Source organism: Oratosquilla oratoria, chromosome 21 (assembly GCF_046742065.1).
Source record: "Oratosquilla oratoria isolate Oo_2021 chromosome 21, ASM4674206v1, whole genome shotgun sequence".
Lineage (NCBI taxonomy): Eukaryota > Metazoa > Arthropoda > Malacostraca > Stomatopoda > Squillidae > Oratosquilla > Oratosquilla oratoria.
The window spans coordinates 4,325,617-4,343,247 of record NC_134797.1 but is presented as its reverse complement, the minus strand read 5'-3'; the positions used below and the strand labels follow the sequence as shown (position 1 = coordinate 4,343,247).

At 39.6% G+C, this 17,631-nt stretch overlaps 1 protein-coding gene across 3 annotated transcripts in view; it reads right to left on the bottom strand.

Moving 5' to 3' along the window:
* Positions 1-17,631, bottom strand: part of Gk1 (Glycerol kinase 1) — a 107,006-nt gene that overhangs the window by 39,111 nt on the left and 50,264 nt on the right. For all 3 annotated transcript variants that reach the window (XM_076204278.1, XM_076204276.1, XM_076204277.1), the window contains 6 exons: positions 9,680-9,782; positions 9,322-9,432; positions 8,539-8,795; positions 8,069-8,274; positions 5,496-5,633; positions 1,243-1,329 (listed from right to left, as the gene is read on the bottom strand). In XM_076204278.1, the coding sequence (XP_076060393.1) occupies positions 1,243-1,329; positions 5,496-5,633; positions 8,069-8,274; positions 8,539-8,795; positions 9,322-9,432; positions 9,680-9,782 (902 nt within the window). The remainder of the gene's footprint in view (positions 1-1,242; positions 1,330-5,495; positions 5,634-8,068; positions 8,275-8,538; positions 8,796-9,321; positions 9,433-9,679; positions 9,783-17,631) is intronic.

The following is a 17,631-nucleotide window of genomic DNA, read 5'->3' as shown; positions in this document are numbered from 1 at the left end:
CATAAGTACAAATCTGGACCATACAATAATTCTTTTGAGTTAAATCTACTAGTCCCTACTTATGTATTCTGCCATATAAATAGTACCTGAAGCAAAAATCTAGAACATATAGATTTCCTGAACCACCTCTCTCAAATTATTAGTTTTTTCCATAGACATTTTGTACTTATAATCACAACCCTTAATTTTAATAGCAAGTTCTTTGCCACTTGAATAAGTAAATATCTGCATTGCACTGATGTTCCTTCATTATAACCACCATCTTCATTTTTTTCAAATTTTGTATTTTCATACATTCCCACAGGTATAAACAATCTGAATCATCCCCAAAAATATAGAAAAATATACAATGTTCTCTATAAATGCACTACCAATACTATAACAACTAGACCTTAAGATTTCTTATCTCACAACAATAAAGCAGTTAAAAAAAAATTGCGTTAGGTGTTCTGTACACATGCCTAGAATATCAAAGTTAAGTATCCACAATTGTGATACACAATTTACTGCAATTTTTTTTTTTATGAAATTCACAAAATACTTCAAAGCACAACTTAGGTGTCAGATAACTACAACAAAAATAGGAGACTAAAAATACTATTTTAACTTACATCAGTTATCTTTCTCAACAATATTCTTGTGCATTATGTCTCCTTCAGAATCAATTCTTTATGTTGTTTAAAATCAAAATCAAATGGAGTGTATTTAGGGATGAAATGGGTGGGAGTGTGTTTATGCCTTTCCTTTTGTGGCTACCTCCCTTGGAAGGGGGAAAAAGCCTTGGTATATGTATGTATGTATGTATGTAAAATCAAATCAAAATGTTTTTGTGCCTTGTCCTTTTTGGCTACCCCCCTGGTAAGGGGGAAAAAAGCCTTGGTATATGTATGTATGTATGTAAAATCAAATCATCATTACTCTGAATCCACATGAATATTGCTTGATAACTATGTATTACATAAAAGGGCTACTTCATTGGGGGGAGGGGGAAGAGGGAGAGAGATAAAGATTGAGATGGAGAGAATACAGGTAGAGAATAAAGACACTGATAAAGTTAGAAATCAAGAATAGATATTGAGATAAGAGATAAAGAAGAATGATCAACAACAGAGATAAAAATATAGGGAAAAAATAGGTAGAGAGAAATAGATTGGTGAAATAGAAATAATTCAATTACATCTGCAGTTAAGCCAAGCAAAACATGGACAGCCATACAAGGAGGGAATGATGCTTATTCAGTACCTGGTCCTGGCTGTTTTTCTCGTGGTAGTTCCCATCCCATACATCTCTCCACTGCCATGTGCCATTTATCATACCGTGCTTCTCTTTCTGTAGACAAGGATACAACACTATAAAAGTCATACTTTAGGTAACAAAATCCATATGCATAATACTTTAAAGAAAAAATAAATTAAAGATTTGAAAATACAACTTCTATCTGTAGTTCTATGTTAGTATATATGTCTCTCTATGGGAGAGGACAGAAGATAGGAGTGAATGAAGAATGGTTGTGTATGGATGCTGCTGTGATGCATGAGGGTGGGTGGTGGGGGATCAGGGCAGGGGGTGAGGGACTATGTGTGAAAAATAAATTGATGCAGCCCAAAGGGATTTTTCTCCATCTTCTCCATTTCTGCATGAGGGGACAGAGGGGGTGTTGCTGACTTAATGAAGCAGCCTTGCTGTGGATGTGCTGTGTCTTGTGACAATGCTTCTGACCCAGGGCACCCATTCACACCCATCCAATTTCCATCCACCATCCTTGTTTTCTTCTCATCTTAGTTCCTCATGGATGCATGGTCATTCCTGTCTCCTGCCCACAGCCCACATCAGAAGCAATGCAGCAAGACACAATACATCCATATGAACAGGGCCACTTCACTTACATGGTGACTCTCCTTCCTCATCCCCTCACATGAAAAATAGAGAAGATGGGGAAAAATCCCTTTGGGGCTGCATCAAATTATCTTCCATATATAAAAAATTTCCGTGCATCCCTATCCCCTACCTTCTCCCTTCCCTGCTCAACAGACATTCCCCTCTTGCTCAAAGCCCCTTTCACTCCATCCATCCATCTCATCCTTGGTTGTCCACTAAGTTCTCTCCATCCACCTCTGCTTTCTACACTCTTTTTGTTAATCTTTCTTTATTCATTCTTTCCATATGCCCAAACAATCTCAATAATCTTTCATCCACCCTATCTCCCAGTTCCCTATCCACCCCAACTTTCCTCCTTATCTCCTAATTTCTCACTATCCAACCTTATAACCCTACCATACTTCTCACTCTTAATCTCCTTTTAACACATTTAAACTTATTTCTGCTTCTCTTAATTTCCAAATCTCTGCCCCATGCAGTGTCATAGGCACACTCACCCCTTCACATAATCTTCTCTTTGCATCCATTCCCAGATGTCCATTACTCATGACACTTTCCAATCCCACAAAGATGTTTACTTGCTTCTCTCAATCTACAGTTTACCTGCACCCCCATTCCTCCATTTCCTACCACATGAGACCCCAAATACTTGAAACTATCCACTTCCTTATGCTTCTCTCTATTAAGATTTACTTCCAACTTGCTACCATCCTCTCTCATTGTACATTTACCTTCGATTTTTTTCCTATTGCATACCTTCCCAAACCTGGTCATTAGATGCCTTAGTCCCTCCTTTGATCCCACCACAAGTGGTGTAATCTGCAAACAACAACTGGCTCACCTCCCACTTCCCTCCACTATCTCTAATCATCTCCAGTCCCCTGCTCATTAAATGGAATCAAAAGTGGGAAGTGAAATTCAATATCAAGAAATGTAGTATAATGGAATTTGGAAAAAGTAAAAACAGAATATCAAGAGATTATAAAATTGGTGAAGAAGAGGTCAAAATAGTAAACTCTGAAAAAGACCTTGGAGTGATGATCAGCAAAGACATGACACCGGACAAGCATATTAATAAAATAGTCAGAGAAACCTACAATTTATTGAGGTCAATAAAAGTGGCATTTGTCTATTTGGATGAGGAAATGATAAAAAAAAAAATTAACTACACTAATAAGACCAAAACTTGAGTATGCAGCAACACTATGGACACCCAGTACCAAAAAGAATATAAAGAAATTAGAAAGAATACAAAGAGCAACAACAAAACTGGCACCAACTCTTTCCAAAATGACATATGAACAAAGACTGTCCAAATTAGAATTACCAACTCTGAAACAAAGAAGGGAAAGAGGAGACCTACTATCTATAGAATTATGAAAGGAATGGAAATCTTAGATAAGAATGATTTATTGAAATGGGACAATGGAAAAACAAGAGAACACGAAAAGAAACTCAAAAAAGATAATTATAGAAGAGATCTGGAGAGAAAAAAAAAAAAAAAATGCTTCCCACACAGAGTGATAGATACTTGGAATAAATTACACAAAGAAACAGTGTGTGCAAGCACTATTCAAGATTTTAAGAAAAAGCTTGATGCTGAGATATACAAAGACGGGTCACCACGAGCATAGCTTCCTTCCCGTATAATACAACTAGGTAAATACACGAATGAACCACAGGCTGGAATGGACATCTTGAATGAGCTTTGGATTGCAGTATTTTTTTTGATAAGTTTGGAGGAAACATCTAGTTGGTATTTGGGATAGAGAGCTGTATTTATCAAGTGACCAAAATGATGAAATAGAGAAATTTCACTTGGGGATTGAAATAAGAAATGAAGAATGATGAAGAAGACAAAAATATGGTGAATCAATGAAAAGAAAACTGGATAGAAGTAGGGTTGAATCACAGTTAGATGTCATCCCCCCCCTCAAAAAAAATATATATATATATTGCAACATGGAAACATTGATGTTAAATCAAAGGTATGAAAGTATAGCATTTTCAGGTAGAAGTATAGAATTAGAAAGAGAAACAAGGTATAGAAGTATTCAAAGAAATCAGGAGATTACAGAATTAATCAATGAAATTATAGATCTGAAAGCTGAATATAGGGCAATGTATAAAGAAGTGAATGAGATGGAAAAAAATGCTGAAACCAACAGAGAACTTAGTGATCTAGTAACAGAATTAAACAGTCAAAAGTGAGAACAAAAGAATGAAAAATGAAGATAGTACTAAAAATAAGGCTTTGAAAAAAGATGTAAAAGAACAAATACAAGCGGTGACAGAAAAGTTGGAGAAACCATAAAAGAGACAGATCTCCAAGAAATTAAAAATCAATGGAAATGGAACAAGAAAAAAAAATAAAGAAATGGTACAGCAACAAGTGGAAGAAAATGCTAAAGAAACAGTTATCAAAGAAAAAGAAAATTGGGTCAGAGACAAATTGATAAAAAAGTTCATAATAGTGTATGGTATTAAAAATAAACATAATGTAGCTAAATACTTAACAGAAAAAGAGGAGAAAGAAACAGCAAAAGAAATTAAAATACAAGAGGGGCAAGAAATGGAAAAGAAAATAGAGGAAGTGCATAGAATGGGAATATACTTTAAAGAAAAAAATTTACCACTAAAAATTAAACGAAGGTCTCAAATGATAGTGGAAGAAAAGCAAAGTTGGCAAAATGTGAAAATTACAAAATAAAAAAGAGCAATAAAGAAAGAGAGGTAAAAGACACTAAGAAATGAAGCAAATGGGAAAAAAAAAAGAGGGAGAACAGACCGAAATTTTTTAGAGTACTGGAACCGAGACCGAGAAAATGGTGTATATATATATATATATATATATATATACATATACCAAAGGCTTTTTCCCTCTTACCAGGGAGGTAGCCAAAAACAAAGGCATAAGAACCCATTCCCACCCATTCCATCCCTAATACACTCTACTCCCCTCCACCCTCTACCCTCCCTCTTATCTTGGCACCTCCTGGATGATGGGTCATCCCTGCATCTTGTCCACTGCCCTGGGTCAGAAGCAGTGTCGCGAGATGCAGCACATCCACAGCAAGGCCACTTTCATTAAATCGGCAACCCCACCTCTCCATCCCCTCATGCAGAAAAGGAGAAGACGAGGAGAAATCCCTATGGGCTGCGTCAAATTTTTCTCATACAGACTACCTTACCCCTCATCCTCCTACCCATTCCACCTCATGCATCACAACATCATCCATATAAAACCATTCTCCATTCACCCCTATCTTGTCCTCTCCCGTCCTTCCTCAACAGACATTCCCCTCTTCCCTCTTGGCTATTTACAGAATCATGAAAGGCATGGAAGTCCTTGACAGAGAAGATTTATTAAGTGGGATAAAAGAAAAACAAGAGGACATGAAAAACTCATAAAGGATAGTTATAGAAGAGATCTGAAAATATTTTTCCGCAGAGTGGTGGATGTCTGGAACAACTTGGATGAACCAATAGTGTGTGCAAAATCCATACAAGAATTTAAGAACAAATTAGATGCTGAGAGATACAAAGACTACATGCATAGCTCCCCTTCCCGTACAATACAACTAGATAAATACTAATAATTAATAAATCATAATTACCTTCTGGCAGGATGGATGGTGTGAAGTTGTCTGTGGTGGTGGGTGGCATTTTACTTAGGTCCCAAACTCCAATACCCTTGGCAGCTCCTGCTGCCATAGCTGCACCTAAGGCTGTTGTTTCTGTCATACTAGGCCTCACTGTAAAAGAAAATTATATATATTCATTACAGTCTATACACTCATAAGAGGCGCTGCTCAAGCTGTGCAGACAGTCTGGAAAACTGACGGATATATTTACCCATGGTCAGTCATGACCAACGGAGGTCGATGATGATGATGATGATATATATATATATATATATATATATATATATATATTGGGATTTCTCGATTTATGCGAGGGATACAACATTCCTGAAGGGATTGCATAATGTAAAAATCACAAAGTGAACATAATTACTGAACTAACTGTAAGTACATACCAAATCTGAAGTATTGCATTTTGCTGACATTAAGTTGAAGGATATGAGTTGTGGGATATCAAACTTATAGAGAAGTTAAGTTTAATTGAGAGGATCTCAGGAGTGAAAAGAGGATGAGGGAGAGAAGGGGTGGCTATACTACAGTCTGTTCACTCAGGGAATCTCTGTCAATCTGTGTGGTACACCTCCCATAGGTTGGTAGGAATGCTATTGGGCTACCTCCACTCCCACGCTCATCCTCCCTTTTAAAAAAATATTTAGTCCATTGTGTTACCTTTTTCCACTTTTCTCAACTATTATATACGATAGCCAGATTTGCTATGTTCCAATAGAACAATGAAGGATTATACTACAATATTACTATATTTAGAAATCAAAAGGGTTATAAATGTAATAATTACAGCGAGTATAAATCAGATGACAAGATATTACAGTTTATACAACATTTTATTATTAATTGATATATGCATATGTCATTATAGCAAGCTTACAATAAACATGTGATTTAATAAATAATTATGTCGTGAACACGATGGAGTTCTTAGATTTTACATACAGAGAAATATAGAAGAGAAAACGAAACATTCACGTGAACTTTTGTGCAAGAAGACATTATGTTATGACATTGGAGGGAGGGAGGAAGGCCAGGGAGGAAGGCCTGGGAGGGAGGGAGGGATTAATAGTAACGGCTTAAATTAAATACATCCAGATTTAATTTTTTCACGGTTTATTAAATTCAATAGAATATTTCTATCTCTTAATGTTGCACCATTCTATACACAATACAATATACTGATATAAACAAGGTACGTAATCACGTCAATATCTGAAATGTTGACATTTTGTCGCTTTGACATTGTGGCAGGAAAGGGAGGTGGAGAGGTGAAGGTAGAATGTAGATCAAGAGAAGCAAGTAAATGCCTTGGGGGATTGAAAAGTGTAACAAGGAATAGATGCTAAGAGATTGTATAAAGGAGTGATTGTGCTGACAGCACTGTATGAGACAGAAACCTGGAACATAAGAGAAGAATAGAGGAGTTTGAATGTGTTTGAGATGAGGTGCCTGAGAAGTATGATAGGGGTTACTAGGCTGGATGGATAGAGTGGGAAATGAGGTAAGGAGGAGAACAGGGGTGGAAAGGGAGCTGGGAAATAGGGTTGACGAAAGAGTACTGGGATGGTTTGGACACATGGAAAGAATGAGTGAAGAAAATTAGTAAAAGAGGTGTGGAAGGCATAGGTGGAAGGAATGAACATGAGAGGGTGACCAAGGATGAGATGGATGGATGGGGTAAAAAGGGCATTAGGAAAGAGGGGAATGTCTGTTGAGGAAGTACGTATGAAAAATAAATTGATGCAGCCCGAAAGGATTTCTCCCAGTCTTCTCCATTTCTGCATGTGGTGACAGAGAGGGGGGAGTCACTAATTTAATGAAGCGGCCTTGCTGTGGATGTGCTGTGTCTTGTGACACTGCTTTAGACCCAGGGCAGTGGGCAAGATGCAGGGATGACCCATCATCCAGGAGGACCCAAGATAAGAGGAAGGGAGGTGGGTGGAGTGTTTGGGGATGGAATGGGTGAGAGTGGTTTTTATGCTTTTGTTTTTTGGCTACCTCCCTTGTAAGGGGGAAAAAGCCTTTGGTATACGTATGTACCTTGTCCATGTCTTCCTGATATGTAGTTTAGGAGTTATAGGGTGAGGGATTGTTTACATTTTGCAAAACATCCCTTTGGGGAAAGTCCAGGTATACTCATGCAATGCCACCAGTATAAGGGTTAAATTCCTTTGAATGAAAGGTGTAAGAATCGTATATTGAAGCAATAAAGGTAAACTAGCTCTGGCTCTCAGACTTTGCTATGGACGTAATGTGTTTTGCTACTCTGCTTTTGACCTGAACAGTGTCATGGGGGTTACAGGGATGACACTTCATCCACAACAGCTAAGATGGGAAGGACAATGTATGGGTTTTTGGGTGGGCATGGGATATGTGTGATGATTATATGCTATGACACAGCCACCCTTGTCATATAGGGGGAAAAGGTATTTTGGGATACATATGTAGTTCTAGGATACCACTAGACATATGTTCAAGTCCGTTCAGCAACCATGCTCCTTGGCTTAAGTACAGGAACTGTCTAAATTTCAACTTACCTACTGGAACACCGGAAAGATCTGCTTGCATTTGCATGACTGTATTGTTTGCTGTCATACCACCATCTACCAACAGCTTACTGAGAGCTATTCCAGAGTCCTTCTGCATTGCATCCAAAATTTCATTGGTCTGGAAGCAAACAGCTTCCAAAACACTTCTGGCGAGGTGGGCACTTGTTGTCCCTTGATTAAGGCCACATATTGTTCTGCACAAGTAACCAAGTGTTTGACATTATATCTATACAATTGTTTGTATTGCACATTCAAGGTAGTTTCATATTAGTAATTATCAAATAACATCTTTTAAATACATGCAACTTAATCAGTTATCAAATGATATCTATTAAGTATATACAACTTAAACAAGTGCCTCTTAGTGTGGGTAGGATTAACATCTTCAAATCATCTCCAGAATTTACCATCCTTTAAATGTCCACCATTTCACCTCATATGTATAAATGTATACTTACCCTCTTGCATCAGTGCACCAATATGGTGCATAAAGTCCAGAGAAAGCTGGAACAAAATAAACACCACCAGTGTCTTTCACAGTCAGTGCCAATCTTTCTATGTCTGCTGAATTCTCTATGAGGCCAAAGTTGTCCCTCAGCCAACGTACTGCTGCCCCTGCAATAGCTACTGAGCCCTCCAGGGCATAGAATGTGGGACTGTCTTTCCCAAATTTATAGGCAACAGTTGTCAGTAGTCCATGCTCACTCTGAACAATCTGTGAAAAATAAATAAATAAAAAATAAAAACAAACACAGAGAAATAATCTCTTTACATATCCATATAGCTAGATTATTTCTGAGAAATAATAAATCTGAATATACAAAGTAGAGAAGGGAGAAAAGGAGAGAGACTAGTATTTGATGATTGATTATCAGTTCTCCTATCCTTGGTGACAATGATCTGCCAAAAAATTTAAAGTTGGGGGTGGTAAAGGAGATATCTTAGGTCAGTAAATACTATGGGTAGTACAAGTTAAAAGTGATGAGCATATTTTTTTGGGTGGAGATAGTCTCTAATCATAAAAGAATACTAAATGACTGGTTTGTAGGGATGTCACTAAGGGAGAATGGGAGAGAAATAAAACGGGGTGAGAGGAGTGAGGAGAAAGATGAAGAGAGACCTCAGAGAAATAAACAGACTAAACGAATTCAAATATTCATCTCAAATAAAATCTAATATGATCTGAATACTTCTAAAATTAATTAAATAAAATAATAACAATAATTAAAATAATTCCACACCTGAGTTCCTGTATTGTAAAGCAGGAAACATCCGGTTCCGTATGTGTTCTTTGCTTGTCCCTTCGAAAGGCACATTTGGCCCACCAAGGCTGCTTGCTGGTCTCCTAAGACCTATAATTTATATCAAAGAACATTAACATCAAAATCTGTGTACTTAAAAAGAAATTCTGACAATCTAATTTGCATTCTTTTAAATACTCAAAATTTACCTTATTATATAGAGAAAAAAAAATCATGAAATCTACCTAAGAAATCACAAATCAAGTCTACAACAAACAACATAAACTTCATGCAATTAGACAAAACGATTTGAAAATCCACACAAACATATTCATAAGAAAAAATATATTCTGCGTACCCCAGAGATGGGCACGCCAAGAAGAGGGCCTGAAGTGATGTAACCAAATATTTCAGAGGAACTACGGATTTCTGGCAATACAGACATAGGCACATCGAAGAACCTTAAGATAAAGAATAAAGTTCTCTTAATGTTACATTGAATAAAAGTGAGAGTGCACATATATACATGCATACAAAATACAATACCATTTAACACTTTGGTATGCCAATAACAGTATTATTGTAAACCAAAATATCTTCGTAGGTATGCAGATGACAGCATTCACATCATAGTAATAAAATATTTGCCAAATATCCATTTATTATCTGACCTTAATGGGATTTGTTTTAAATATGCACCAATACCTTCCCGTTATTTCTAACACTCCACCCCACTAAAAATAATGTTAGGAATGATTAATAATCTAAACATTACTCAAAAACCCAAAATATTTTAAAGTAATATTGTACTTTTCATATAGTATTGGTAATCTTGTTATTCTATTAGACCTGATATGCATATATTTTTATAAAGAATTTTATTGCAAAAATGAATGATTTTATGCTTTTTTCTTTTTGGCTACCCCCCTTGTAAGGGGGAAAAAAGACTTGGTATATGTATGTATCCCCCTCAAATATACATTTCCTTCACACAGACTCCTATCATACAAAACATATTCCCTTCTTTCCCTCCCATCTTCTTCCTACCCTTTCCCATTTCTTTTCCATGTTACATCAACCTTTCTCCAATGAAATTATACATATAGCAAGGGTCCCCCCTCTTACAAGGGAGATAGCCAAATCAAAATGCATATTCCACTTCCACCCATTTCATTCCCACATACATAAGAACATAAGAATGAAGGAGACTGCAAGAGACCATAAGGCCTACGCAAGGCAGCTCCATATCCATCACCACCTGTCATCCCCATCCACAAAGTTGTCTAACCATTTCTTAAAACAACTGATAGCTTCGGTCCCTCACTACATGGTTACTAAGTCTATTCCATTGGTTGACCACCCTATTAGTAAACCAATTCTTGCCCATTGCCTTCTTAAATCTAAATTTGTCCAGTTTAAATCCATTACTGCAAGTCCTGCCCTGTTGTGTTAATATGATGACCTTCATTGCATCACCCTTGTTAAAGCCTTTGATGTAGTTCAGTTCCAAGCTTTAAGATTCGTTTAGATAAACACCTAAACAAGATGCTGTAATGCCTGCCATTTACATACATATACATACATATACCAAGGCTTTTTCCCCCTTACAAGGGAGGTAGCCAAAAAGGGAAAGGCATAAAAACACTCCCACCCATTTCATCCCCACATACACTCCACACCCCTCCCACCCTCCCTCTCATCTGAGCACCTCCTGGATGAGGGGTCATCTCTGCACCCTGCCCACTGCCCTGGGGCAGAAGCAGTGTCGCAATCGCCGACACAGCACATCCACAGCAAGGCCGCTTCATTTAATCGGCGACCCCCCCTCTCCGTCCCCCCTTGCATATAAGGAGAGGACGGGGAGAAATCCCTTCAGGCTGCGTCAAAATTTACTCACACATACTACCCCACCCCCCTGCCCATTCCTCCTCCTGCACTCACAACATCATCCATATACAACCATTCTCCACTCACCTCTGTCTTCCGTCCTCTCCCTTCCTTAACAGACATTCCCCTCTTCCCCAAAGCCCCCTTCACCCCATCCATCCACCTCATCCTAGGATGTCCCCTCATGTTCACTCCCTCCACATCTGCCTTCCATACCTCTTTTACTAGTCTTTCTTTACTCATTCTTTCCATGTGTCCAAACCATCCTAATATTCTTTCATCAACCCTATCTCCCAAATCCTTTTTCACCCCTGTTCTCCCCCTCACCTCCTCATTTCTCACTCTATCCAGCCTAGTAACCCCCACCATACTTCTCAGACACCTCGTCTCAAACACATTCAAACTCCTTCTCTCTTCTTCTCTTATGTTCCACGTTTCTGCCCCATACAGTGCTGTTGGCACAATCACTCCTTCATACAGTCTCCTCTTCGCATCCATTCCCAAATGTCTATTCCTCATTACACTCTTTAATCCACCAAGGCATTTACTCGCTTCTCTCAATCTACATTCTACCTCCACCTTCACTCCACCTTTTCCTGCTACACTTGCACCCAAGTATCTAAAACTATCCACTTCCTCCAGTCGCTCTCCCTTAATGTTCACTTCCAGTCTACTGCCACTTTCACCCCTTGTACATCTCATCACCTTACTTTTACCTACATTTATCTTTAGCTTTCTTCTATCACATACTCTCCCAAACTCTGCCACCAGCTTCCTCAATCCCTCCTCTGACCCTGCCACAAGCGCAGTGTCGTCCACAAACAACAGCTGGCTCACCTCCCACTTTTCTTCATTTTCTTTAACCATCTCCAATCCCTGACCCACTACCCTAGCATTCACCTCTCGCACCACCCCATCCATGTATAAGTTGAATAGCCAGGGTGACATAACGCATCCTTGACGAAGTCCCACCTTTACTTCAAACCACTCACTCTCTCCATTTCTAATCCTGACACAAGCTCTACTACTCTCATAAAAACTCTTGACAGCTCCCAGAAGCTTTCCTCCTATCCCATAAATCTGCATAACCTCCCACAGTGCCTTTCTGTCTACCCTATCATAAGCCTTTTCCAGATCCATAAAAGCCCAAAAAACATAATTCCCCTTTCCTATAGCTTTCTCACATATCTGTCTTACCACAAAGATCTGATCTACACAACCTCGACCTGTCCTAAATCCACACTGTTCCTCACCAATTACTCCTTCTGTTCCTCTCCTAATCTTCTCAATTAAGATCCTCCCATAAGCCTTCCCTACTACACTTAACAGGCTAATCCCTCTGAAACTACTACATTCACACTTGTCCCCTTTTCCCTTGTAAAGAGGAACTATACAGGCACTTCTCCAGTCCTCCGGTACTCTACCCTCTCTCCAGCAAACATTAAATAACCTCACCAACCAGTCCACCATCACTGAACCTCCCTTTTTCAGACATTCTGCATGGCATCCATCCAGACCAGGTGCCTTACCTGCTTTCATCATCTTTACAACTGCCTTCACCTCATCCTTCCTTATTTCTCCTCCATTCTCCTCACTCATCACTCTCATTTTCTTCGCATTTCCCACTGCAGCTATCTTTCCTTCCCTATTATTTGCTCCAGGAGGTGCTAAGATAAGAGGGAGGGTGGAGGGGTGTGGAGTGTATTCAGGGATGGAATGGGTGGGAATGATTTTATGCCTTTTCCTTTTTGGCTACCTCCCTTGTAAGGGGGAAAAAGCCTTGGTATATGTATGTATTATTTGCTTGTTTGTTTATTATTTCCATGATTATCATTTATTATCATTTATCTCCCAGCTGGGATCTGGGGTATTGGCTACATGTTATTGTGGCAGAGTAGAATGCAGTTGATAATTAAGGGTCTATATGGGATGCCCCTATGGACCAGAGCCACACATCATTTTGTCTGTGATAGAGGAAGACTGTTCATAGAGAAATGATGACACTTTCATTATACTGTGACTGTCCCTCTGTTATGCTGTCCCCCAACCCCTTGTTACTGTCCTGTACCATTTCTCTGAATATTCATTTCTTTGTTTTGCCTACCCTGTGGTGGGGGAAAAGAATGGTGCCACCAAAATTCCCACTTGAGTTGTACGAGGCGACAAAAAATGGGACGGGGATAGGACTAGGAATCCTACTACCTGTAGCCCCAAAGGGGACATTCCTAAGGAAAAGTAGAGGCATAAGAGGGTCTGGGACTTTTCCAACTAGTACCCTAAGGTTTGGGTCTTTTAATGTGTGTGGATGTGGTACAGATGAGAGTAAAAGGGAAGAGATAGGCAGTATGTTTATGAGCAGAAAGATGGATATGTTGGCACTGAGCGAATCTAATTTGAAAGGGAGGGGTGAGTGTGAGTTTGGGAATGTAGTTGGGAGGTTCTCAGGAGTGAAGAGAGGATGAAGGAGAGAAAGGGTGGCTATACTAACGAGTGAAGAGATAGGTAAGCATGTAGTTGAGTGAAAGGAGGTTTCTTCAAGGTTTATGTGGATGAAGGTGAAGCTGGGGAGATGTAGGTTTCTGTAAGTGTGTATGGGCCTGGTAGTGAGAAGTCTGTTGAGGAAAGGGAGGATTTTTGGATGGATTTAAATGAGTGAATAGAGGGATTAGGGAGAAATGTCAATGTAGTTGTATTGGGAGATCTTAATGCTATGTCATAAACTGATAGAAGGAGTGATTGGGAAGTATGGAGTTCCAGGTAAAATTCTAGTGGAGAGTTGATGGTGGAGATGCGTTTAGAAAGAGTTGATGATAGCAAATACAGTGTTTAGGAAGGTCAAGCATAAGTACACATGGGAGAGGGTGGTGGATGGAAGGGTGGTACATAGAGCATTAATGGACTATATAGTGGTAACCAGGAGTATTGTAGGAAGAGTTAAGGATGTACATGTTCTAAGGGGAGAGAGTAAGGGAATATCAGATCATTATTTGGTGAAAGGTAAGTTGAGAGTGGAGGATATGTGGAGAAAGAGGAAAAGGACAGAAGGTAGGGAGGTACTTAGAGTGAACTACTTAAATGAGATAGAAAAGGAGAAGGAGTATAAGAAGCTGAGAGGAGCGGGAGAGTGTGAAGGATAGAGTAGAACTAGGAGTGGAGGAGGAATGGGGATGGTTCAAGGAGGGAGTCATAAGGTGTGCAAAGATGGAGTGTGGAACAAGGAGGACAGGAGAAAATAGAAGGAAGAGAAGTGAGTGGTGGGATGAGGAAGCAAAGAAGGGTGTAGAAGACAAGAAGCAGGCTTTCATAGATTGGTTACAAATCAGGATGAGGGAATCATATGAGAGGTACAAAGTAAAGATTAGAGAAGTAAAGCATAAGATAAAGGAGGCAAAGAGGAGAGCAGATGTGAAATGGGGTAAGAGTATGACCAAATTTTGAAAGTAATAAAAAGATGATTTGGAAAGAAATTGAGAGAGGAAGAGGAGGCAAATCAAGTAGAGAAGAAAAGGTAAGAGGTGCAGATGGAGAGATGATAATGGAAGAGAAGGCAGTGAGAGGAAGATGGGCAGAGTATTTTCGGGATTTGTTATATGTGAGGGAGGATAGGGAAAGGTAGTTGCAGTGGGAAGCACAAAGAAAATGACCGTGATGAGAGAGGAAAATGGAGGAGATATAAAGAAAGATGAAGTGAAGGCAGTTGTTAAGATGATGAGAGCAGGTAAAGCACCTGGGTTGGATGGATGCCATGCAGAATGTCTGAAAGAAGGAGGTACAGTCATGGTGGACTGACTGGTGAGGCTATTTAATGTTTAAGAGAGGGTAGAGTGCCGGAGAACTGGAGGAGTGCCTGTATAGTTCCACTTTACAAGGGAAAAGGGTACGAGTGTGAGTGTGGTAGTTTAAGAGGGATCAGCTTGTTATGTGTAGTTGGGAAGTCTTATGGGAGGGTCTTGATTAAGAGGATTAGGAGAGGAACAGAGGGAGTAATTGGTGAGGAACAGTGTGGTTTTAGGACAGGTAGGGGTTGTGTAGATCAGATTTTTGTGGTAAGACAAATGTGAGGAAGCTATAGGAAAATGTAAGGATGTTTTTTGGGCTTTTATGGATCTGGAAAAGGCTTATGACAGGGTAGACAGGAAGGCACTGTGGGAGGTACTGCAGATACATGAAATAGGAGGAGAGCTGTTAGGAGTAGTCAAGAGTTTTTATGAGAGTAGTAAAGCTTGTGTTAGGATTGGAAATGGAGAGAGTGAGTGGTTTGAGGTAAAGGTGGGACTTCGTCAGGGATGTGTTATGTCACCCTGGCTGTTCGATCTATTCATGGATGGGGTGGTGCAAGAGGTGAATCCAAGGGTAGTGGGTCAGGGATTGGAGATGGTTACAGAAAATGGAGAAAAGTGGAAGATAAGCCAGTTGTTGTTTGCTGACGACACAGCTTCCTTCTTTTGCACACCTTCCCAAACTCTGTCACTAACTTCCTCAATCCCTCCTCTGATCCTGATGCAGGATCAGAGGAGGGATTGAGGAAGTTAGTGACAGAGTTTGGGAAGGTGTGCGAAAGAAGGAAGTTGAAGATAAATGTGGGTAAAAATAAGGTGATGAGATATACAAGGGGAGAAAGTGGCAGCAGACTGGAAGTGAGTATTAAGGGAGAGAGACTGGAGGAAGTGGATAGTTTTAGATACTTAGGTGTGAATGTGGCAGGAAAGGGAGGAGTAGGGGTGGAGGTAGAATGTAGATTGAGAGAAGTGAGTAAATGCCTTGGTGGATTAAAAAGTGTAATGAGAAATAGACATTTGGGAATGGATGCTAAGAGGAGATTGTATGAAGGAGTGATTGTGCCGACAGCACTCTATGGGGCAGAAACATGGTATACAAGTGAGGAAGAGAGGAGTTTGAATGCGTTTGAGACGAAATGCCTGAGAAGTATGATACAGGTTACTATGCTGGATAGAGTGAGAAATGAGGAGGTGAAGAGGAGAACAGGGGTGGAAAAGGAGTTGGGAGATAGGGTTGATGAAAGAATATTAGGATGGTTTGGACACATGGAAAGAATGAAGAAAGATTAGTAAAAGAGGTGTGGAAGGCAGAGGTGGAAGGAGTGAACCTGAGGGGGGCAACCTAGGATGAGGTGGATGGATGGGGGTAAAAGGGGCATTGGGAAAGAGGGGAATGCCTGTTGAGGAGGAACGGGAGAGAACAAAAGACAGGGATGAATGGAGAAGGGTTGTGTATGGATGATGCTGTGATGCATGAGGGGGAGTGGGTGGGGTATGGGGGGGTGAGGGATTATGTATGAGAAATAAATTGATGCAGCCTGAATAGATTTCTCCCAGTCTTCTCCTTTTCTGTAAGAGGGGACGGAGAAGGTGGGTCGCTGATTCAATGAAGCGGCCTTGCTGTGGATGTGCTGTGTCTTGTGACACTGCTTCTGACCCAGGGCAGTGGACAAAATGCAAGGATGACCTGTCATTCAGGGGGTGCCAAGATGGGAGGGAGGGTAGAGGGGAGTGGAGTATGTAGAGGATGGAATGGGTAGGAGTAGTTTCTATGCCTTTGTTTTTTGGCTACCTCCCATGTAAGGGGGACAAAATCTTTGGTATATGTATGTATATACAAAGGAAGTTAATAAAATTAACTTGGAGAGGGACCTAGGAGTAATCATCAGCAATGACATGGCACAAGACAAACACATCAACAAAATAGTCGGAGAAACCTTCAATTTACTAAGATCAATGAAAATGGCCATTGACTACTTGGATGAAGAAATGGTAAGGAAAATATTAGTTACATGGAAAATACCAAGATTAGAGTACACTGCAACACTATGGACTCCCAGTACTAAAAAGAATATAAAGAAATTAAAAAGAATTCAAAGAGCAATGACAAAGATAGTACCAACACTCTCCAAACTGACATACAAAGATTGTCCAAACTTGAACTACCAACCTTGGAACAAAGAGAAAGAGATCTACTGACCATCTACAGAATTATGAAAGAGATGGAAGTCCTTGTTAAAGATGATTTACTAAAGTGGGATAAAAGAAAAACAAGAGGACATGAAAAGAAACTTAAAAAGGATAGTTATAGATCTGAAAAAGAATAGTTTCCCACACACAGTGGTGGATATCTGGAATAAATTGAACAAGGAAACAGTGAATGCAAAAAGACGGGTCACTGTGAGCATAGCTCTCTTCCTGTAAAATACAACTAGGTAAAAAATACAATCTCCCCTTAGCATTCATTCCCAATGTCTTTCTCATTACACATTTTAATCTCCCAAGGAATTTACTTGCTTCTCTCAATCTACATTCTACTTCCACCTCCACTCCTCCCTTTCCTGCCACATTCACACCCAAGTATCTAAAGCTATCCACTTCCTCTAGTCTCTTTCCCTTAATACTCATATTTGCTGCCATATTC